Source organism: Arachis stenosperma, chromosome 6, assembly GCF_014773155.1.
Source record: "Arachis stenosperma cultivar V10309 chromosome 6, arast.V10309.gnm1.PFL2, whole genome shotgun sequence".
In the NCBI taxonomy this organism is placed as follows: Eukaryota; Viridiplantae; Streptophyta; class Magnoliopsida; order Fabales; family Fabaceae; genus Arachis; species Arachis stenosperma.
In genome coordinates this window covers 124,593,844-124,619,377 of record NC_080382.1, presented here as the reverse complement: position 1 = coordinate 124,619,377, position 25,534 = coordinate 124,593,844, and the positions used below count along the sequence as shown (strand labels likewise).

General features: G+C 37.1%; 1 protein-coding gene across 1 annotated transcript; it reads right to left on the bottom strand.

Annotated features, from left to right (window-relative positions):
* Nucleotides 1-5,324: 5,324 nt before the first annotated feature.
* LOC130933055 (transcription factor ICE1-like) lies at nt 5,325-9,227 on the bottom strand. Its single transcript, XM_057862556.1, has 4 exons — nt 8,174-9,227; nt 7,757-7,984; nt 6,954-7,124; nt 5,325-5,692 (listed from the first exon to the last, which is right to left on the bottom strand). Exons 1-4 carry the CDS (start codon nt 9,131-9,133, stop codon nt 5,609-5,611), a joined length of 1,443 nt encoding a protein of 480 aa, XP_057718539.1. The 5' UTR covers nt 9,134-9,227; the 3' UTR covers nt 5,325-5,608.
* Between the last annotated feature and the right edge of the window lie 16,307 nt (nt 9,228-25,534).

Here is a 25,534-nt window from a genome sequence, read left to right as displayed (position 1 = left end):
GTCTTGAGTATCTTGATAGGCCGATTTAAGCTTGAAAGATCCATCCGAGATGAGTGCCCAAGCTATTTGGTCTTCCTCTTTCCAAGGGAATGGTGGGGCCAGTGCATTGATCCTTTTGACAATATTGTCCGAGAGCCATTCCTTAATCCTCTTGATGTCCCAATCCCCTGAAATAGAGAGGAAATTCATGAGGGAACTATTATAATCAATAGTATCAACACTTTTCTGATAAACATGTTTGTCCAGCTCCCTAAATTAGGCACCCAATTATGTTTCTAAAAATTGATTTTCGAACCATTCCCAATTTGCCAAATGGTGTTCTTTTTGACATTTTCCCAGTTTTCGCAAACTCCTTTCCACATATTTGAGTTGCTCTGTTTTTGCTCTACTCTCAAGATAATGTCTTCGCCTCCACCATATTTGGATCGCAGAATTCTGGTCCAAAAAGCATCATTTTTCTCAATGAGACCCCCAACCCACTTTCATCATAAAGGCTCGATTAAAAGTATGAGCATAATGAATGCCCAATCTACCGTTATTCTTATGCTTGCCAACTTTTTTCCAAATCAAGAGATGAAACTTTTTTGATTGATCGTTTTTTTTCAAGAGAAAATTTCTGCATTTACGGTCAATGAAATTACAAGTAGTAAAAGTAAGTAAGACAGTTTGCATAGTATATGATGAAATAGAAGAAAGGACGGATTTCACCAGCGTGTCTCTTCCTACCAAGGAAAGGGATGAAGCCTTCCAAGTGTTGAGTTTGCTAATGATATCATCGAAGATACTACCTGACACCTTATTGCAATGGAGAGGAACCCCAAGATATTTTTTCAAATTGTCTGTTTTGGCAAAGCTCAAGGCATCACTTATCTCTTCTCTGATAGGGCCCCAACATTGCTAGAAAAGAAGATACAAGTTTTTTTCTGGTTAACCGTTTATCCAGAGCTCTCACAGAAGGCATTAAGACATCTTTTTATAACACTTGCCTAGTTCATATTAGCCTCAATATAAAGAATTAAGTCGTCTGCAAAGCATAAGTGAGATAGTGCCAGACCCCTTTTTCTTGATACAAATTGGCTTCCAAAAACCATGATTAACCGCACAGTTAATAAGCTAAGATAGGCGCTCAATGCACAAGGCAAAAATGTAAAGAGAGATCGGGTCCCCCTGTCGAATATCCCTTGTTGGTTTAAACTCCTCCAATTCTTCACCATTCTAAAGGACTCACATTCTTGCGGAGGAGATATAGGAGAGAATAAGCTTAATAGTATTGGAAAGAGCCCAATATCCTTTAAAGTATCCTCCACAAAAGACCATTTGAGCTTATCATAAGCCTTTTTGAGATCGATCTTAATCACCATCCATCCCTGCCTCCCTTTTTTATTTCTCATGGAGTGGATTACTTCCTGAGCAATGATGATGTAATCTGAACTTTATCTTTCCAACACAAAGCTGCATTGAGTGGGACTAACCAGCTTCTCCATGATTCTTCTCATATGACTAGTCAGAATTTTGGTAACAATCTTGTAAGAAACATTACATAAGCTTATGGGCCTCATTTGTTTGAGGTTAGATACATAATCTACCTTTTCTATAAGAGTGATGAGGGTCTCATTCAGCTCATTGACATTCTTGGGATTGTAAAAAATAGTTTGGATAAAACTACAAAGGTCAGGTCCGACTTTATCCCAATGCTGTTGGTAAAAAATAACTTGTATGCCATCTCTGCCCGGCGCTTTCAGGCTCCCAATACCAAAAAAAGCATCCTTAATCTTCTGTTGCATCACTCCACCACCCATGATATTAAGCTCAGTAATGTTTAATGTCGAAAATTCATTCTGTAGCACGTAGGAAGGGTTATCACTGGTATCTTGGTAGAGATTTGAGAAAAACGAGAAAATAATGTGCTCCAAATCATTTTTCTTAGTGACCCAAATACCATCATCATTTTGTAAGGCAAGAACTCTATTTCTTCTTCTATGAATCATCGTGTATCCATGGAAGAATTTGGTATTGCGATCACCAAATTTGATCCAATTAAGCAAGCACTTCTTCATATTCTTTACTTATCCAAAATTGCAAATCCTCTAGGTAGTGGTTAACTCTATTAAAGAGGAAATTTGCAATACCTTGAAGTCTAAAGAGAATTCTTTTTTTTCTTTTGAAAATATTTCCAAAAACCGAAATGTTCCAATTCTTAAGAGCTATCTAAAAATTGTTAACACTGTTTGACCAAGAACTTTCAAACTTCTAACAGTTCCTAATCATGCCATCAAAATTTGGGTGGTTCAACCAAGCTGCAAGAAAATAAAATGGTCGTTTCCATCTATTACCCACACTGTTTTGAGACAATTGAAGGCAGAGGGGGGCGTGATCCTATTTGAGCATAGGAAAATGTTTAATGCAGGCGTTAGGAAATTGGATTTGTCAATCTAAATTTTCCAGAGTACAGTGTAGCCTAGTCACCAAATTACCCCTTTTCAAGTAAAGGCCAGCCACAAATTCCAGATTAATCAACCCACAGTCAAAAATACAATTCTGAAAATCAGAGCAAGCGCCAGAGTCATTTCTAATAGCACCCCCGCGTCTTAGTGGTCGTGTAGAATAGCATTGAAATCACCAATTAAGCACCAGGGAGCATTAATGTTCTTAGCTAGATTCCTCAAATTGTTTCACAAAATTTTTCTATTCACTTTTGGAGACTACCATAAATGGTTGTGAGTAATCAAGGAGCAGAATTTTTACAAGAGACCAAAAGATGAATGAATTGTCTATTATGGCAAAAAATGTCAACCTTCCAAATACTTGAATCTTAAAGAGCCCATATACCATCAGAGTGGCCACTTGCTTCCTCCACAAAGCAACCATCAAAATCTAATTTATTTCTAACATCTTTTTCCAATCCCCACTTTAATGAGTTTCAAATAATAAAAGAAAATTAGCATCAAATTTACGCCTTAAATCTCTAATAAGATAAGGAAAGAATTTAGCACCAGCACCTCTACAATTCCAACTAATAATATTCATAAGGAAGACATAGCAAAGGTAGGTTATGAAAAATCTGAAAATCATCTTTGGGCATTCGCCTTCTGCTTCAGACTAATCCGGTCCCGGGATAAGCTCGCCTCTTTGTTTCTGACTGCTAGTAAAGTAATCACCTGCCCATCCGGCGGTTTGTTTGACTGGCTATTAGCGCTTTGCTTCATCACGACGCCATCAGATGTGGAGCTCTCGGTCATTCTGCGATTGGAGAAATCAGTTTTCACAAGGTACCGATCAATGGACTTCCTGGGCACCTTCATCGCTCGATAAGCCTCCGTTTGCTCTTGCTGAAGGCGACTCATGTTCTCAAGCATCACCAATTCCATAGCTTCTACCTCCAAATTCCTACACTTTGACCTCTGGGGAGAGAGGACTTCAATGGTGTCACCGTGGATGGCTACCTGTTTCCCCCAAATTTGGGCTTTAAGAGGAATAAGCTTTTTATTCTTTGCAACTCCTGTTTTGACATGTGGACAACTCTTCTGACTAGTTTGATTCTTTGAAGCATTAATCTTAAGGAATTTTTTTACTCAAGGCTTGTCCCTTGTCTAACCCGCCTTGGGCCTGAATAGATAGAAGCCCATTATCATTTGATCCATTATCCTTTTTCTTATTTGAGTTTTCATGAGTTATATTCCCTTTCTCATAAAGAGCATTAAAGCGTGACCCCCCCCCCTCCTCTAAATAAATGGATTCTTGATTTGTCTCCCTTTCCATATTAAAGTTGAAATCATAATCATAATGAGATCCTTTCTTTTTGGGAAAAGAAAAATCTTTTTTCCGTCTAATTGGCCTTTTTACCAGTATCTATGGGCCAAAATTCGGAGGAATATTTTACACTAGGCTCTTGCGCATTAATTTTTACATTATTTTTCTTTTGGTCTCACTCACTGTCAACGACAGCACCTTTTCCGGTTGTCTCACCGCCACCTGGGTTTGTTAGTTGGGATGGCATTTGTCTTCCAAGATTTTTGTAGCAAGAGTCAAGTCGATGTCCATATTTTCCACAAGAGAAACAGATTGGATGTAACTCTTCATACTCAATATTTAGTTCACCGCCCAACACAGAGATTCGAGGCACTAGTTTTTTAGCCAAATCAATTTTCACATATATTCTAGCGAATTTTTCTCTTGAATGTATAGAAATTATTCGATCGATTTTTGGCATATGACCAATTGCTGATTCCACCCTCCACAGAAAGCGTTGATTATAAAGCTTAATGGACAAGTTAGGTATACGAATCCAAACAATAACCTTCTGAACAATATCTTCTAATGTGAGAAAAAAAGGTCTCTATCTCTTAACGATGAGGTAGTGACCCGCAATCATCTATGGTCCTTCCATAAGCGCATGAGAGTAGTCTTTATCATCTGATGATACAATGATCTTCCACCATATCATTATTTCACATATATTTAATAGTAGTATAACATTAAACATTTAAACCTATTTAAAAGTTTTAGAACATAAATAAGATATTTTTATATGTTAGAGAGAAAACTAAAATTTAATTCAAATATTAACCATTTAAAATACTACCTATTTAAGTATAAATCATTTAAAAATTTTAGCTAATGTATATTCTAAAGACACAAGTTAAAATTATTAATTAAATTTTTTTATTAAAAATTTTTAAAATCAAACTTTAATATATTTATTTTATATTTATTAAATTAACAAATTTAAAAATTTTATCAATAGTAATACTAAGTCTTTAACACGTGTCCTTAAAAACCAAAACATGACATGATAACCCTCATTTGAAATGTTTTCCGTTGAACACAATACTTTCGAAGTTTTATACCATAATAAGGTGCTGGGGTCGTTCCTCTGCACCAGCATTTTTCCCATTTCATTGCTAGCATACTAAAAGAGGCTAATAGCACAAATGAATTAAAAAGTTAACCTTATCACTCCTGTATAAAAGAATAAAAAAAGAAAAACCGCAACTGCCGGCCGACTATGGATTGCTACTTTCTGTATCTATCATATTCAAAATTAACAAAAATGCTATTTGTACACAAAAATAGTTACTAATATATTTGTGTATAAATATATATGTAATTTAATTTATTTTTAATGTGTATTTGTATTTCAACATATATTTTATATTATATTTGTATATAAATATATATGTAGTTTAATTTATTTTTAATGTGTATTTATATTTCAACATATATTTTATATTGATGACTAACTTTAATAGTTGATTTTAGGAATATGTAGCATAGTTGCAAAATTAAACATGCAAAATAAAATTGACCAAGAAAACAATAAAAAGTGATAAAATAAAATAAAATAGAAATTATTCCATGACTAAAATAGGAGGTCAGAGTAAAACAAATAATATTCCATCACTTAAAAATAAAAATCTAAAGTTCATTTGCTTTGCTCAAAATCATGAGAAAACACCACAAGACAACTTCTCAAACCTACGGATTAAGCTAACCTATTTGATCTTCATGGTTATGCCTTTACAGGCAGTAATTGTTAAGAGGTAATGCATTTGGATACTGCTTGCAAGTTGCAACAAACAGTTCGCCATTTATCAATGAAGAGCTTGAATCACATCATGTCATGGATCCCTGCTGAATCCAGCAGCACTGCTTTGATTTCCTCAGGAAGAACATCCTGCCCTTCTCTACATTGCTGTTAACAAATAAGAAAACATTATCATAAGAAACCACAGAAAATCCGTTATAAAAAACCACAAGATAACAAACTAAACCAGTAATCAGTGAATTAAATATGTTAAACATCAGACACCAAACAAACAAACAAAACAGGAGAAAGCCCTGCAAGGTTTTTTCATTCTTCATTAAACTAATATTTACTCGTCTGAGTGAAGCAGTCAAAGTGCTTGTCAGGCATAGATGCAAATAATCAATATATGGTTTAAACTTTCAATCACCCATGGGAACCAAGAGAGTATCAACTATTGAATGCCATCCACCCATTATAAGTGGCAAGCCACAGAAAAACAAAACTAGAGCAAACAAGAGGAAGCTTAAGAGTATTGTATTTGATTGTTTGACTAAAAATACTTGACATGTAAATAGGATTACGGGAGAGAATTGCTAAGCACTTCATGTTTGTCACATTTGGAGCACTCTGAGGTGGTTTGGACATGTGGCAGAAAAGATGGAATAGCGCGTATTGTGAAAAGATGGCTCGTCTTAAGTGATTTGAACATGTGAGAAGAAGATTAGCAGCGCACCCGATAAGGGGGGTGGATGAGATGGAAGGTGAACAGGTGGTGAATGGTAGAGGAAGACTTAAAAAGATCATACATGAGGTAGTCAAAGAAGATCTACATGTCAACAGTCTCACTGTAGACATGATAGGGCGCAATGGTATCGTTTGATCCATGTACTCGACCTCACCTAGTGGGATAAGGCTTTGTTGTTGTTGTGGAGCACTCTGAGAACATGGTCTAGAGTCATGGGAACAGGTACGAGTTCTCAACCTAAGGCATCAAGTCAGTGTCTTAAGGTTGCTACAACCAAGCCATTTCTCTTTAATTTCATCCCAGCCCATCCAGACTCATTCAGCTAAATCTCCTTATAAAATTTCATTTCATAGATCCAGACGTAGCATCATTGCAAATCAAAAAGGCACATCTATAATTCTATATTATTTGTCAATGATGTAGCAATTGCTAAAGTTCTGTATTGGCCAGACATCATATAATTTTGGAGAAAAAATTTTTTTCATGAGGTAGGCATCACATCAATATTGAAAGAACATCATGTGCAATAATACATGGATAATTTGAAATTATTAAGCACCATTTGGAATGCCCAAACAAAATTGGGGGCAAGGATCATAAAACTAAAAGTTAAAATTAAAATGACAAAATTGAGGAAATTAAATGGTCAAGTTAAGCCTGGCATTAAATAAAGAACCATACCTCGGCTCTGAAGACGTCTAAAGCAAAGCCATTGAAGCAGCTAATAACAGCCTGCTGAACATCTAATCCGAGGTTATCCAGAGCCCGCATGGTTGAAAGCAGAAGACCTGGTCGGCGAGTACAAAACATATGAATGTTGACAGCTCTCCCCTCCCTCACCCTAACTTCCACCTAAAATGTTCAGAAACACAAAAGTCAAGTTAAAATAATTTCCTTAATTACCATTCAAATAAATTCAGTAAACATAAAGTTACATACACAATCTAGTGGTTTCTAATTAGTTTGCACTAATACACCTTTCTGAATTTCTGGGCATCAAGACATACTAACTAGTTACTTAAATGTTCATTTTATAATCCATTATAAATATCAGGGGTTTCTCACAGGTTCAAATATACAGAGTTATTGACACACAAATATAAGGGATTCTAATAATAATCACACATAACCTTCCTTTGCATCTCTTGGAACCTTGCATGACCGTAAGCATCTAAGAGTAGGTATGCGAAATTTTATATTACAATTCATATGTATCACACATTAGCAGAAATTTTGAAATGACATGTTTATGCAAATTTATCAATTCAATATTTTTGGCAGGTGGGTCACTACAAGATGCAATTCATGCAGAAAAAATAATATTCATTCAAGTTCCATGCTCTAAATCATCACAAAATTTACATCCATGTGCAACTTTTTGTCCTGTGAACTCCAGATAAACGCAGTTCCAATTGTAACAATTCTGCAAGCAACAAGCTATACTGTCCACCAAGTATCTTGCAACGAGGTGATAAAAGATTTACCTTTGCTGGTTGGTTTTTGGGGCTTGGCAAGACACCAGGATACAGTTCCTCCTTCACCCGGCACGGAAGGGTCTGCGGCGTGGGTGTCAAAGGTTGAAGGCTGGTGGTGGAAGATTGCAGCGAAGAGCCAGGAGGAGTTGACTCCAGTTCATTGTGAAGATCATTAATCCGCTGCAGTAACTCCCTCAAGTAGTCGATTGCATCCCCAAGTATCGAAGCCCTATCCATCTATGAACAATGAAATACATTAGAATGTATAATCCCTAAATCCTTAACACATCAAAAGAACTAAGCTAGAACTTGTCATGAACATCTATGTGACCAGTAATTCAACAAGACACCAAGGCATCAACATCAGCCAATTGATATAACACTTCAACAAATCAACAATTATAACTACTGTTCTCACTCACAAACCTTGCTAATCTTTGGCACAACAGACCTAAGCATGTACAACCTATCATTAAGCTTCTTCCTGCGCCGCCTCTCTGCCATGAGATTCTTCGCCGGCATCCCTTTCTTCTTCCCTTTCTGATCTCCACCATTGACACCGCCACTCAAGCTCAAATTCCCATTCCCTCCGCCGCTATGGTTCCCACTCTCCTCCACCACCACAGCCTTACTACCACTCTCAACATTCTCATCAGAATCATAATTCCACACTGAAGCCTCAATGCTACCTTCTTCAACTTCCCCCTCTCCCCATTTCCTCTCCAAACTCCCCATTCCCAAAGCTTCAAGACTCTCAGCCCCGCCGGAGCCTCGCCGGAGCGCGGCACGCTTCTGGAAGAGCGTGGGAGGCGCACCAACCGTCGGAGCCACCTCAAGAGGCCTCAACCCCTTTCCCCTGCTCGAAAACAGAGCATTTCCAGAAGCCGCAAACGCTTCCATTTCAAATCCAGCACCCAGCGGCACCGCATCATCGTCGGTGCCCCCCGCCGGGAGCAACCGCGTCGCCGGCGGGAATTCAGTAGCGGAAGTCATGTCAGCGGAGCCAATTAGAGGCTGAGAGAAAGCCATCAAAAGAGGGGAGTTGGAAGAATGGTTGCCGGAGAAGAAGAAACCGGAGTCAGGTCCCAAATCGAAGGCATTATCAAAAGGATTGTTGTTGTTGGCGAAGAAGGAGGGTTTGAGAGTAGAGAAAGAGTGTTCGAGGGCAAAAGTGTCCATGCCTTGGTGCGTGAGGAAGTTGTTATCGTTAGTGTTAGCAGTTACGGTTTGTTGTTGGAGGAAGGGGAAGGGGTTTATGGTAATTGGAGGAGGCTGGGGTATGGTTTTGAAGGAAGTGAGAGGGGCATTCATGGGAATTCCAATGTCAGTGTTGTCTTCTGCAAGTAAGGGTTCCGTCCACCTTGCTGGAAGCATGTCTCTGTCCATTGTATGAAGAGAGAAGAAGAAAGAGAGAAGGGAATTGGGAGTTCTGGGAAGTTAAGTTATTGTTATCTATGTATAAGTGTCAAGTGTGAGTGACAAAAAATGAACGGAGAGGGAGGTGCTAAGTGGACACTCCGGTTTATCCATGCAGACACAATTATTTTACACACAACATACCATTAATCATTATCATCCTATAACTCAATACTAATCATAGCTTCTTTTACAGCTTGTACTAAATCTAATTCTACAATGTAATTAATTCTTCCCTTTTTCCATAATAATTAGGGGATCTCTTTTGAATCAAAATAAATACATTGTATAAACCCAAAACTTTTTTGCAATGTATTAGGATGTTAGGCTATATTTTTTAGCCACACCCACTATTTAAATTTACTTAGTAATTTCGTAGAATATTCCCTCTAAACCATTTATTTTATCTCTCACTTTCTTTGAATGCACATTATATTATTGATAAAAATTTATAATCAAGAGTAATAAATTAAAAGATAATATAACAAAATTAAGTCAACCTTAATTAATAACAAGATAAAATAATACAATAATTTTTAATATTTATATAAACTAAGAATATATTTGATAATTTAATAATAAATTATATTAAAAAATATAACCGACATATATTATAGAATAAACAAATGGGTAAAATAAATAGATATTAAAGAACGGATGAAGTAAAATATTAATATAGAGAACGTTATCGATTTCATCACAGTGAACAATATTCAACTTTCATTTCTTAACTAACATAAATAAATATGCAATCTATTTTTAAAAATATTATTTATACATCAAAATTAATTACTAAAATTAGTTATTATATATTTTTATATAAATATATATAATTTAATTTATTTTTAATAGAATAATCAATTTTATTATAATAGAATAATTAAATTTACGATAGACGAATAATTAAATTCATTTAAAGTAGTATATATTTTTTTATGAAATATTAAATATGTATTTCAATACGTAATAGTTAATTAGTAATTGATTTTTTTTTTCACATAACTTGATTGATTTATTAAATATATTATTTATTGCAAAATAACTTTATCTCTCTTAATAATTATTATGTTAATTATTTTTATTATATAATTAAAACAAATTTTAACTTATTATTAATACTAACATCAAATTCGTAGAAGTATCTCTTTTATTTTTTTATTAATATGAATTATATATATAAAATTAACAAGTTTTCTTTATAATAATAACAGTACATGTAATTTTTCGAAACATTTTTCTTAACTTTTTTAATATTGAAGAAAATAATGGTTCTTTAAAAAAGTTCACATCTATATTTTCCTATATAATTCGATTTTATAATATCACAATTTAATTTTGAATCTGGTTACAAATACTTTTCCCTAATTGAACATACTATTTAATAATATATAGCCGATTCAATAAAAATAAAAAATAAAAAAGAGATCAAGTTAAACTAGGAAATCAATGAGATTCTCATGTCTCTCCATAAAAATGCCTAGTACGGTTCCGGATTAATATTACCATTTTTTAAATGAAAATTTATGTATAACTATTTCTATGTGAAATCAATAGTTTAGAATTATTAAATAATAATTTAGTAAATTTATTAAATTATTTAATAATTTTTAATTATAAATTTTATATAAAAATAACTGTACATAATTTTTTTATTTTTTTATATATAGTTTTTTTGGTTACTCTAATGAAATGAGTTACTATTTGTGATCGAGAATTGTCAGTCCTAAATTATTAGCTACCCGACAGATTCTTTTTGTAATGAACCTTATTACAATAATGATTTTTTTGAAAAGTTTTATGGGAAGTTATTCGAACTTATTGCTCTTCCGTAACTTTATATATATAGAGGGTACTTTGATTAATCCTAGAAGTAGATTACCCTAAACCCATGAATGACTAGTAATAAAAACATCTCAAGAACCTACAATAATAGCTTCTCCATAAGCCTTCATTATTAACAACAATAAGTTCTGGTCATCATCACCAGCTCTTCAAATAATAATAATAATAATAATAATAATAATAATAATAATAATAAGGGTTAAATATGATTTTGGTTTTTAAAGTAGGAATTAAATAATTATTTTATTTTTGATCTTTTTTTACTATAAAATAGTTTTCAAAATTTAACTAAATTTTAAAATTGTCCTTCAGACGAAAATATGCTTCTTTTTTTTTTTTTTCTAAAATCAACTAAAATCAACAAAAGCAGAACATAAGCCAAACTGAACCAGAACCCAACACCACTACCACCATTATTATCATGGTCATCATCATTATCATCAGAATTTTTCGCAAAATCAACTAAAATCAACCAGAAGTCCAAGTTAAACCAAAACTCACCACCACCACCACCATTATAATCATGGTCATCATCATCATCATGAGAAGAAGAAGAACAATAAAATCAACCAAAATCAACCAAAAGTCCAAGCTAAACTAGAACCCACCACCACCATCACCATTATCATTATGGTCATCATCATCATTAGAAGAAGAACAATAAAACTCAAAACTCGCAACCACCACCCCACCTCAGAAAATCAAAACAATCAAAACTCAGAACTATCAACAAAATTCAAAACTAAAATTCTTCCTCTTTTATTAACAAAACTCAGATGCAATTACAATAATAAAAAATTCCAAAATTCATCTTCAATTACAAGAACAAAAAATCCATAAATATAATTACCAAAACAAACGACGAGACGAGGTGCAACGGTGAGGAAGAGGTGCTACGAGACGAGGTGCAACGGCAAGGAGGAGGTGCGGCGAGACGAGGGTGACAGCGAAGGCGAGGCGAAGACGTCGGCGAGGGCAAGGAGGAGGAGCAGAAACGACTCGCGGCGTGCAACGTCCACTCTCACGGTGAGATCCAGCGGCGGAACTGAACGACAAGTAGCAAGAGTGGCGACAGCGAAGAGCAGCGGCGGTGTTCCTTCCCCTTCCTCTTCTCTTCCTTCCCTCTCTTCTCCCTGAACCAAAACCTAACACCCCCTCCCATTTCCCTTAACTTGTGTTTCTTTTCTTTTCTTTTTTTTTTAATTTTTTATTAAGGGTATTTTGGTAATAAAAATAAAAAATTTGGTAAAAAGAATGGTTTTAAAACAAACTGAAACCTTAAGGATCATTTTGTAACGAAAAAATGACCGAAGACAAAATAAATTTTCGACCTCTACGTTAGGAACCAAAATCGTACTTAACCCTAATAATAACTACAAATTCAATTTAATTCTTAAAAAATCTTTTGAGACAATTAATTTTATAAAATTTAATAATTTTATAATTTAAATTTTGTTATAATTGCACAATTTATGTATTTAATTTATTTTTTAATTTTATATATTATCTTAATTTTTTTTACCTTGTTCAAACATATACAATTTTTTTAGAGTAAAATATTAAATTGATTCTCAACGTTTAGGCATAATCCTATTTTGGTCCTTAATGTTTAAAGTGTCTTATTTAAATTCAAAAAAAAAATTATTTAGTTTTAATGTAGTCCTACCATAAAGTCAAAGTTAAATAATTAATGAAATGTTCTACGTAAATAATGTTGATAATCTAGAGAACTAGAAGCTCTAAAGACACAAAATCAACTATGAATGTATCATATTTATTATTCTCCTTTCAATTTAAATGAAATACTTTTTATAAAACTAAAAAAAATAATAAATAAATGTATTGATGTATTAATTATTGATTTTGTATGAATTTATATTTGTTTTTTATATCATCGACCTTCTTTTTGCACTATTGTCACGTAAGACATTTCATTAATTATTTAATTTTGACTTTAGGTTAGAACTACATTAAAGTTAAATATTTTTTTTAATTTAAATAAAATATTTTAAATGTTAAATATCAAAACAGAATTATACTTAAACATAAGGAATTAATTTAGTATTTTAATTTTTTTTAAGGGGAGGGTATACATTTTTCCTGGAAATGTAGAGAGGAAAAAAAAAAGAAAAGTTAATTTAAGATATAAAGGTGGTTGTGCCACGGGATACAAAGTATAGATATTATTCCATTTGATCACATATTAAACACGCAACAATGATACTAACTAAAATTTTCAACAGTAGAATATATATGGTAGAGTACATACTAGTATGTATCCTTCATAAAATTCAACTTAGAATAGTAGCAGTAGATATAGAGAGACTAAAACTTTTTCTGACCCTCCATACACCCATCCACGCCTCCTTTTTCCTAATTTTATGCCATGCATGCGTTTCAAAACCCTCCATACGTCATTTCATATTTAAAAATACAGTAAATTAATTATTGATATAAAATATTTTTTTAAATAAATTAAATAATATATATTTATATATACAAATATATACTAACAGATTTAATAACAAAGTTTTAGTGTGTATATAATTTTTTTTAAAAAAATATGAATATATATATAATACTTTAAAACTAAATTATACCCGTAAAACCTTTTTAATTTAACTAATAAAAAATATATAAAGGCATATATTTTAATTTAACTAAAAATTAATTAATCTTACAAAATTGTTAAGTTATACTTAGTTCCCATGACGAAAGCTAGCTAGTTGTTTTGTTGGAGGGGGAACTGAAAAACTTGAAAAATGGTCGCAGCCATTCTTTAATGAAATCACAAGCTTGTAACAAGTCGTTATAATTAGTTTTAGCTTTAAATTAAAAAATGAATTAGAATTGGGTTACCCCTCTTAAATGATATCTGACATGCATGCATATATATTCAATTATTGATGAGAGAGAAAAGAGAAGCAGATCCGGGAGGAGGAGGACAGATAGGATAAAACTTTTGGGGACCAGAAAGCGAAACCGTAATAACCAAATTATGTATCCACCACACACATATATCGCTTAAACACCAAATGGATTTTTCTCTCTCTTTTTTTTTTCCTTATCTTTTTTATTTTGGTTTTTCATCCTGAACAAATATTAAAAGGTTATTAAAATTTATTATTTTTTATTACTATTTAATCATTAATTTAATTTTTTAATTTAATAATTTAATAATATATTTTATCACATATTTTTAAATATTAATAATTAATTAATAATTAAAAATAATAAATTCTGATAATCTTCTAATATTTTTTTCAGATGTTTTTTGCTCTTTTACTTATCTTTTTATTTTTCTTATGATTCTTCTTTTTAATTATTATATAATATAATAAAATTTAATTTTAATATAATATAGCTGTAAAATAATTTTATATATATTTTTAATTATATATTAATATATTAATAAAATAATTATTTTTTATATTAAACGATCGTATAAAATATTTTTTACTGTAAATATATTAAAATTAAAGAAAATTTTATGATGTCTAATATATAACATATAGGTACCTAATTTACCTAAAAGTTAAGGAAAATAAAAGTAGACTCTATTTTTTTTTTGGTATCAAATAATTTAAAAGTTAGACAATAGAACACACCTAAACTTAAATTCCATATAATATACATAGCCACCTAGTTTCTCTTCAAGGCAACGCGCCATGCAAGCCCCATGATTAAATTCTTTGCATGTGTTTCTATCATTCCAAGGGTGATAAGCTTTGTCTCTTTTTTTATTTTGGGTAGTCATAATTGCATATTTAATTTGATACATATTTTACGCACTCTTTTTATGTAATATTTTAAGAGTTTTGCTATTTTATGTCCTAAGAGCATATGTTAAGTATATCATAGAAAGAAATATTTTAATATTATTTATTATTTTTTATATTAAAAATATAAAAAAATATTTTTACAATAAATAATATTAAAATATTTTTTTATGGTATACTTAATTTATGTCCTTAAAATATATGATAACAAAATTCATATTCTAAATTAATTTTAAACATTTTATCTAACATTTTACTTTATTTTAGAAAAATTAGCCATCACCAAGTTAAATTCTTCAAGTGGAGTTTAACACATTTGAGAATTGTGAAATTTTTTAATGTGAAGCATTTTACAAACCAGTCAATTTTCCAAAATATGAGAGAAAATTTAAAATAAAAATAAAAAATATTTTCACAAAATAATTAGCACTTAAATTATAGCTATCTATTTAGATAGCTTATGAAATTGATAATTAATTAATTGTATTTAAGTAAACCTAGACACTACGGGGTAGTATCTTTTAACCTAAGAATTTCCTCAAGAGCAAAACAAAAATGATTATATTATTCTCGTCAATGTTTACATATTTATTATATTGTTTAAAATATTTAGGATAATTTACATTAATAAATCGAATGAGGTTTAAAATTATGTAGATGTTTTAAATCAATTCTCGTTATACGCGTGTACTACTAGAATATTTTTATGTAAATCGAATTAATTGAATTCGATTTAGTTATAATAGGAGTAAATTGAATCTACTTAATTTGATTTACTACTTTTACAATATATATACATTGATTTGATTTACTACTTATACAATTTAAATAGAAATTCAACTTTTTGTGTTTTAGTTCAAATTCTAAAAAATTTATATTTTTATAAACTTGTAAATTTAAAACAAAATAATAAATGATTTTTAAAAATTCATTAAAATTTATTCTTTGATTCATTAGCATCTAAAAAATAATTACCATGACTTTAAATATTGAAAAGATTAATATAAAGTATAGCCCTCTAAAATAACATAGAAGTTAAAACTTAAATTTTTTTAAAGTAAAAAATAATGGATAGTTACACAATATAAAATAACTAATTATATTTATGCAATATGTAATTTGACTTGAGAAATATTTAAAATATTATATCAATTAAATTATTATTTAATTTGTAAAATTAAGTATTGTTACGGTAGGTAACCGGAGATTAGTCCAATGGATGGCGTTCAGCGGCCCAAGTGTATAATAGAGGAGAACTCCAGGTAGGTTCGCAACTCGGGAGGCTCCGTCCGACTTGTGCTCGCGTGTGAATGGGGGGTGGTACCTGCAAAGACACTCCGATGCCTAAGTTAGCAAGAGTGTAAGCAGATCTAGAGAGTATTGGACTTAGAGATACCTGAGGGGTGTCAGTGTATTTATAATGGTGAGCCAATAACCACCGTTGGTGTAGTGCCGTATCTTTAGGGTGGTAACCGTCCCTATTAGCTTGGGGAGGTTAAGATATGGCTTTATGAGGCGGTTAGAGAGATTTTAGGGGCGGTTACCCATTTGAATGAGTGTTTATCTGCCAGCTAATCTCACATCCGACCTCTTCATACCAAGTCGTGGTTGATACCGACTTCTTATGTGAAGGTCGGCACTTAGCTAGGCTCTAATCCCTTAGATTAGGCCTTTTAGTTGGACCTGGGCCTTTGTATTGGGCCAGGGTATGAACAGTGCCCCTACTTGGGCCCAAATTTTCTTTAAAGTTTGGGTTCAAGTATTCAACTCGGGTGCGTAGTCGACTTGTTTGAAAGAACACGGATTTTTGAAACCGACGTGATTTTCGTGACTTTTAGTTTCTGACAGTTACGTCAATTCAAGCGTCGTGTCCGTTGAGGGATCATTTAGGGATTGAGGACCTTGGTAACGGTGCAGTCTCATTAATGACTGCCTCGTTTTTTACCATTATGCCCCTTAGCGTATTTATAAATACTTTCCCTTTCTTTCCATTTTCCGTTTCTGCAATCTTTCCAACTTCTCCTTATCTTGTTCGTGCTGCATTCTTGCGTTCGAAGACTTCTGTTCTTCTCCAACCTTCATTTTCGGATAAAGGTTAGCTTTGCCTTTTTCATGTCATGCTTTTTGTTTGCCTGTTTTGTTTTGCCAGTAGATAGGTTGACCTGTAGATTCTAGTTTCGAATCTTTCTCCTTAGAGGCCGTGTTTTTTGATTTTTCCTTTTCTTTTTCCCTTTTTGTAGGTTTCTGCCACTTTTCTTTATATAAAAAATAGCTTCCGTAGACGTTCTTTCTCAATGGGTAGATGTTACGGTCCTTGGGGAGGAACCGTTGGTCGACGCTGAGTTCATCACTCATCTTCGCACTCATCACAGGCTCTGTACTTCAGAGGAGGACGAGCCCAAATACGAACTGATAATCCCGGGTCCTGAAGACCGGGTCTGTTTTGGGAGGGAAAATGAGGAGGCCCCTCATTTTTTCTTTATGTATGAGTGCATGATCACCCGTTTGGGTGTTTTTCTTCCTTTCTCAGATTTTGAGATATCTGTTTTGCATCATTGTAATGTTGCCCCTACTCAACTTCACCCCAATTCTTGGAGTTTTTTGAAGATTTATCAGTTTATAAGCCATGCTCTGGACTTTCCGACCTCTCTAAAGATTTTCTTCTTTCTCTTCCATGTGACCAAGGCCTTTAGTGGGCTCAACAATAAACAGCAATGGGTATCATTCCGAGCCATTCAAGGTCGGAGGATTTTCACCCTTTTCGATGAATCCTTCCACGACTTTAAAAACTTCTTTTTCAAAGTTCAAGCCGTAGAGGGTCACCATCCCTTTTTTCTGGATGAGCATTCCTCCCCCCGCTTCCCCCTTTATTGGTCGCCGCCTTCCTCTTGTGAAAAATATGGTCCCGATGACCTGGATGAGGTGGAGGCGGCCATTGTAGGGTTTTTCCGAGAAGCGTGGGGGAGGTCCCCATACTTGGATACCAGAAAAATTCTTCAGGGAACACCGACTTTCGTTCAATCTCAACTAGGTAGTGCATGCATTCTTTATTTCCGAGTAGTTTCCGCCGACTTATATTTTACCGACTTGTAACTTGGTTGTTTCTTTTGTAGATATGGCAAAAAAGAACGCTCAGGAGGCCTACCAAAGGGTCCGAGAGGCCAAGGCGAAGTCCCGGGCTAGGTCCGGGGCGATCACCTCTCCTCCTCCTCCACCTCCTCCTCCTAAGAACACTGGCACTCCTTCTCAACCCCTTGTAATTTCTTCCTCGAGTTTGCCCTGACCACCCCCTTCAGCCCAAATTCTCTCCGAGCCCGAGAAGAAGAAGCGCAAGACTTTAGAGTCTGGCTCTTCTTCCTTCGATGGTGGGGTTAAGGCGGATGCTATGGCATTCGTCCGAAAGAACATCTATCCTTTTATCAGTATGGATGATGTTTCTGTTCGAAACCACCTCACCACCATGGCTGAGGAGAGTTTTAGGGCGGCGGGTGTTTGCGGCAAACTTTTGGACATCTTTGAGAAGGCTCCCCTTAGCTCCTTGGGTGCAACCTCGAGGGTTGAAGAGTTGGAGGGGAGACTTCTTCTTTTTGAAAAACATGAGAAGGAGTTGAAGGAGGAGAGAGATAAATTGAGGAAGGAGAGGGATCACCTTAGGGAGGAGGTAGGTAAGCTCCGGGCTCAGTGCACTTTGGAGGCTAACCTGAGGAAGACGGCGCAAGACAGCTACCATAGCTTATTTCAAGATATTGTGGCCGTGAGGAAGGACTTGCTGAACTCTCGGAACGCATACGCCGAGTTGGAGGACTCTATTGCCGATGGTGCCGAGGAGTCTTGGAGAATTTTCTTGGAACAAGTCAGAGTTATCGCTCCCGACTTGGACCTTTCTCCTTTACATCCCGACAAGATAGTTATTGATGGCGCCATCGTTGATCCTCCTGTCCCCGAGGTCATTTCCGAGTCAGACCTGAAGACTCGGGGACAGAGAATTATCGAGTCTCCTCCTCGTCCTACGGATGCCTCGGGTTCTTCCTCCGTTCCTCCTCCTGGTTCTGGTGGCGCTTCTCCTGGTGGTGGTGATTCCTCTACTCCGATCAAAAAATGACTTCTTTATTTTTATGGCTATATGGGGGCCCGGCCTGTGGGTCCCCCGCCCTTTTTTTAAACTTTATTTATCTGTTGGTGCTTGTGAACAATTTCTCTCTCTGGTCTTTTAAGGCCGTAAACAAAATATTCCAATCCGTACCCTTTTTTGGATAAGGGTTTTAAAAATAAATGCCCTTTTTTGGATAAGGGTTTAAGTTACCTTGTGCGTGCACATGCTTTTCTGTTTTGGATATGTTTGATCTTTTCTGAAAAAACCCTTTGTTAGCTTGTATTGTTTTCTCAAGCCCTTTTCGTTCGAAGGTTTGTATGCAACCTTTGAACTTTTCCAGGTTTTGATATCTCTTTTGTTATCCTTTATACTCAACTTTTGCTTTAGTGAGTTTTTATGACTTAGGTTATTTTTGCGATGCGTTTTTCATTTACTCGGAATATTTCCGAGTTTTTCTACTCGGGTTCTTGTCTTCGACTTATGAGTCGGACTGTTCCCGAGTTTAATACGATCAACTCATATAACCTCTTTACACCGACTTGTACCTCGTCGTTTCATCCTGACGACCATGTTAGGTCGGTTCATGGGATTTTCACGTTTTGTCGAGCTTAAGTCGGCGCGTTTCGTAGAAAGACTTAAAAAATAAAGGAGGATATTTAATAGAGACATAGTAATGAAAAAGATCTTTATTAATTGGGAAGGTACCTTTTTGCTACTAAGGGTCTTTGACAGCATGTTTCCCTTAGCCTCTACTATGATGCCTCGTTAAAAACCCTTCTTCAGAAAAAACCCTTTTTGGGAAAAAATCATGAAGCTGGGAAAAGAGTACATCAGGGAGTAGAGTTCGCTTCTAACTGTAGTACCTTTTCATATTACAAGCATGCCACGACCTCGGTAGCTCAGTGCCATTTAGGTCGGTTACTTTATAATAACCTTTTCCTAAGACTTCCTTGATTTTGTATGGCCCTTTCCAATTTGCGGCGAGCTTTCCATCTCCTGATTTGTTGACTCCAATGTCGTTTCTGATTAGGACCAAGTCATCTAAGGCAAATGTTCTTCGAATGACTTTCTTGTTGTATCTGGTAGTCATCCTTTGCTTTAGTGCCGCTTCTCTTATCTGGGCATTTTCTCGGACTTCGGGGAGCAAGTCGAGCTCCTCTTTGTGCCCTTGTACATTTCCGACCTCATCATGGAGAATTACCCTTGGGCTTTGCTCACTGATTTCTATAGGAATCATGGCTTCTACGCCATAAACTAGTCGGAAGGGTGTTTCTCCTGTGGCGGATTGGGGGGTCGTCCTATAAGCCCACAATACTTGAGGGAGCTCTTCAGCCCAAGCTCCCTTTGCTTCCTGTAATCTCTTCTTCAATCCTGCCAGTATGACTTTGTTAGCTGCCTCGGCTTGCCCATTGGCTTGTGGGTGTTCCACCGAGGTGAATTGATGCTTGATTTTCATACTGGCTACCAGATTTCTAAAGGTGGAATCGGTGAATTGGGTTCCATTGTCTGTGGTGATGGAATAAGGTATTCCATACCTTGTGATGATGTTTCTGTAGAGGAACCTGCGACTTCTTTGAGCGGTGATAGTGGCTAGTGGTTCTGCTTCTATCCACTTTGTGAAGTAATCTATTCCCACTATCAAGTATTTGACTTGCCCTGGTGCTTAGGGAAAAGGACCTAATAGATCCATTCCCCATTTTGCGAAAGGCCAGGGGGAAGTTATACTGATGAGCTCTTCTGGTGGAGCCACGTGGAAATTTGCATGCATCTGGCATGGCTGGCATTTTTTCACGAAGTCTGTTGCATCTTTCTGCAAGGTCGGCCAATAGAATCCTGCTCGGATTACTTTCCTGGTCAGCGACCTTGCTCCGAGATGGTTTCCGCAGATCCCACTATGTACTTCCTCCAACACCTCGGTGGTTCTTGAGGTCGGTACGCACTTCAGTAATGGCGTTGATATTCCTCTTCTGTAGAGGACATTTCTCACCAAAGTATAATGTTGTGCTTCCCTTCGGATCTTTTTAGCCTCTTTCTCCTCTTTGGGGAGGATGTCGAATTTCAGGTATTCGACTAAGGGATTCATCCATCCGAGGTTCAGGCCGACTACCTCAAGTACCTCTTGTTGATCCTCTATTTTTGACACCGAGGGCTCTTGGAGGGTTTCTTGGATCGGGCTTCTATTGTTCCCTCCGGGTTTGGTACTCGCTAACTTGGATAGGGCGTCAGCTCTGCTATTTAGATCCCGAGTTATGTGCTTAACCTCGGTTTCTGCAAAGCGCCCGAGGTGTTCCAAGGTTTTTTCCAAGTATTTTTTCATATTGGGGTCCTTCGCCTGATATTCTCCACTTATTTGGGAAGTCACCACTTGTGAGTCGCTGTAGATCATCACCTTTGTAGCGCCAACTTCTTCTGCTAATTTTAATCCGGCAATCAAGGCTTCATATTCTGCCTGATTGTTTGAAGCCGGAAATTCAAATTTTAAGGAGACCTCTATCTGGGTTTCTTTTCCATCTACTAATATTATACCTGCGCCGCTCCCTGTTTTGTTGGAGGATCCGTCTACATAGAGCTCCCATGTAGTCGGTTTTTCCTCTTGTTCTCCTGCATATTCTGCAATGAAGTCGGCGAGGCATTGGGCTTTGATTGCTGTCCGAGTTTCATATCTCAAATCGAACTCGGAGAGCTCTATCGCCCATTGAACCATTCTCCCTGCAACATCCATTTTTTGGAGGATTTGCTTCATGGGTTGGTTTGTACGGACTCTTATTGTATGAGCCTGAAAGTAAGGTCGTAGCCTTCGTGAGGCTATCACTAAGGAGTAGGCAAACTTCTCTAGTTTGTGGTACCTTAGCTCAGGGCCTTGTAGAACCTTACTGGTAAAGTAGACCGGGTGTTGACCGACCTCGTCTTCTCTGATCAGGGCTGATGAGACAGCCCTGTTTGCCACGGATAGGTATAGGACAAGGTCTTTTCCCGGTACTGGTCGGGTTAAGATAGGAGGCTGGCTTAAGAATTTTTTGAACTCTTGGAACGCCTCCTCGCATTCCGGAGTCCATTCAAACTGGCATCCCTTCCTTAATAAGGAGAATAATGGAAGGGATTTTAGTGCCGATCCTGCCAAAAATCTGGAGAGGGCTGCAAGTCGGCCATTGAGCTGTTGAACCTCTCTTAAACAAGTCGGGCTCTTCATTTCTAGGATGGCTCTGCATTTGTCGGGATTGGCCTCAATCCCTCTTTGTGTTAGCATGAAGCCTAGAAATTTCCCTGCTTCTACTGCGAAGGCGCATTTTGCGGGATTTAGTCTCATCCCATGCAACCTTATAGTGTTGAAGACTTGTGAGAGGTCGGTTAAGAGGTCGACTTCTTGCTTGGTTTTTACCAACATGTCGTCGACGTATACCTCCATTAAGCTCCCTAGATGGGGGGAAAACACTTTGTTCATCAGCCTTTGGTACGTGGCCCCTGCATTCTTCAGTCCGAATGGCATGACCACGTAGCAATAGTTGGCTTTTGGTGTGATGAACGATGTTTTCTCTTGATCGGGTTCATGCATCGGGATTTGGTTATATCCCGAGTAGGCATCCATGAATGATAGGTATTGGTACCCCGAGCTGGAGTCCACCAGGGTATCAATACTCGGTAGAGGATAAGGGTCCTTAGGACATGCCTTATTCAGGTCGGTATAGTCGACGCACATTCTCCATTTACCATTTTGTTTTTTGACTAGCACTACATTGGCTAGCCATGTTGGGTATTTGACCTCTCTAATAAAGCCGGCTTCCAGGAGCGCCTGTACTTGTTCTTCTACTATTGAGGCTCGTTCTGGGCCGAGCTTGCGTCTTCTTTGCTGTACAGGTTGGGACCCTGGGAAAACCGAGAGCTTGTGGGATACGAGCTCGGGATCAATCCCGGGCATGTCGGAAGCCTTCCATGCGAAGAGGTCGGAATTAGCTCTTAGGAGTTCTCCCAACCTTTGTTTTAGGGTTTCCCCTAGGTTGGCTCCTATGTAAGTGTTTTTTCCTTCCTCTTCACCGACTTGTATCTTCTCGGTTTTTTCTCCCGGTTGGGGCCGTAGTTCTTCTCTGGTTCTTGCTCCACCCAACTCTATGGTGTGGACTTCTTTGCCCTTTCTTCTCAGGTTTAGGCTTTCGTTATAGCACTTCCTTGCTAATTTCTGATCTCCCCTCACCGTTGCTATTCCTCCGGGAGTTGGGAATTTCATGCAGAGGTGAGGAGTTGATACCACTGCTCCAAGGCGATTAAGGGTAGTTCTGCCGATTAAGGCATTGTAGGCTGACCCTTCCTCGATGACTATAAAGTCTATGCTCAGAGTCCTTGATCTTTCCCCTTTTCCAAAGGTGGTGTGAAGGGGTAAAAATCCCAGTGGCTTTATTGGCGTATCTCCTAACCCGTATAGGGTGTCGGGGTAAGCTCTAAGCTCTTTTTCATCTAACCCTAGCTTGTCGAAGGCCGACTTGAAAAGGATGTCCGCCGAGCTTCCTTGGTCTACTAGGGTTCTGTGGAGATGGGCGTTGGCTAGGATCATAGTTATCACCACGGGATCATCATGCCCGGGGATTATCCCTTGCCCATCTTCTTTCGTGAATGAGATGGTGGGGAAGTCGGGTGTCTCTTCCTCGACTTGGTAGACTCTTTTGAGATGTCTTTTGCGAGAAGATTTGGTGATTCCACCTCCCGCAAATCCTCCTGAGATCATGTGGATGTGTCTCTCAGGGGTCTGTGGTGGAGGATCTCTCCTGTCCATATCATCTCGCTTTCTCTTTCCATGGGTGTCCGACCTCTCCATGAGATATCTGTCAAGCCGACCTTCTCTAGCCAGCTTTTCTATCACATTTTTGAGGTCGTAACAGTCGTTGGTGGAGTGACCATATATTTTATGGTACTCGCAATACTCGCTGCGACTTCCCCCTTTTTTATTTTTAATAGGTCTTGGGGGTGGCAGCCTTTCGGTGTTGCAAATCTCTCTGTATACGTCCACTATAGAAGTCTTTAGAGGAGTATAAGAGTGATACTTCCTGGGCCTCTCGAGACCGAGTTCTTCCTTCTTTTTGACTTCCCTTTCTCTCTCCCTAGAGGAGGAAGTGGGTCCAGGTCGTGAACTCAGGTCTCTTAGCTTTGCATTCTCTTCCATGTTGATGTACTTTTCGGCCCTTTCTTGTACATCACTTAGAGAGACGGGGTGTCTTTTAGATATGGACTGTGAGAAGGGACCTTCTCTGAGTCCATTGACTAACCCCATTATTACTGCCTCTGTGGGCAGGTCTTGGATCTCTAAACATGCCTTATTGAACCTTTCCATATAGGCTCGTAAAGACTCTCCGACCTCCTGCTTTATTCCCAGGAGGCTGGGTGCATGTTTTACCTTATCTTTTTGGATTGAGAACCTCATCAAGAATTTCCTTGAGAGGTCTTCAAAACTAGTGATGGATCTTGGGGGAAGGCTATCGAACCACTTCATCGCTGCTTTCGATAAAGTGGTCGGGAAGGCCTTGCATCTCGTAGCGTCGGAGGCGTCAGCTAGATACATCCGACTTTTGAAGTTGCTAAGATGATGCTTTGGATCCGTAGCTCCATCGTAGAGGTCCATATCAGGGCTTTTGAAGTTCCTTGGAACTTTTGCCCTCATTATGTCCTCGCTGAAAGGATCTTCTCCGCCTGGGAGTTGATCTTCTCCTTCATCGCGGGAGTTCTTGAGAGAGGATTCTAGCTGCAAGAGTTTTCTTTCTAACTCTTTTCGCCGTTCCATCTCTTCTTTAAGGTACCTTTCGGTTTCCCTTTGCCTCTCCCGCTCTTGTTCCAATTGCTCCAGGCGGCTATGAACCAATCCCATTAGTTCAGCTACGTGAGCTGGTCCGCCTTTTTCTGATTCACGCCCATCTGAGGAATTTACCTTCGGATTTTTTACTCCGGAGGTACCTTCTCTGTGTTGATCATTGTCTTGATGTTGGGCTGTGTCTTCATTGTCATTGCCCATGTCTAGATTCTCTTGCTCAGAATCCGTTTCGACATGGCCTTCTTCATGGGATCTTTCTGCCATCGAGGGATGATCTCGCGGTTCCCCGGCAACGGCGCCAATGTTACGGTAGGTAACCGGAGATTAGTCCAATGGATGGCGTTCAGCGGCCCAAGTGTATAATAGAGGAGGACTCCAGGTAGGTTCGCAACTCGGGAGGCTCCGTCCGACTTGTGCTCGCGTGTGAATGGGGGGTGGTACCTGCAAAGACACTCCGATGCCTAAGTTAGCAAGAGTGTAAGCAGGTCTAGAGAGTATTGGACTTAGAGATACCTGAGGGGTGTCAGTGTATTTATAATGGTGAGCCAATAACCACCGTTGGTGTAGTGCCGTATCTTTAGGGTGGTAACCGTCCCTATTAGCTTGGGGAGGTTAAGATATGGCTTTATGAGGCGGTTAGAGAGATTTTAGGGGCGGTTACCCATTTGAATGAGTGTTTATCTGCCAGCTAATCTCACATCCGACCTCTTCATACCAAGTCGTGGTTGATACCGACTTCTTATGTGAAGGTCGGCACTTAGCTAGGCTCTAATCCCTTAGATTAGGCCTTTTAGTTGGACCTGGGCCTTTGTATTGGGCCAGGGTATGAACAAGTATAAAACTTATACTTTAATGACGTTATA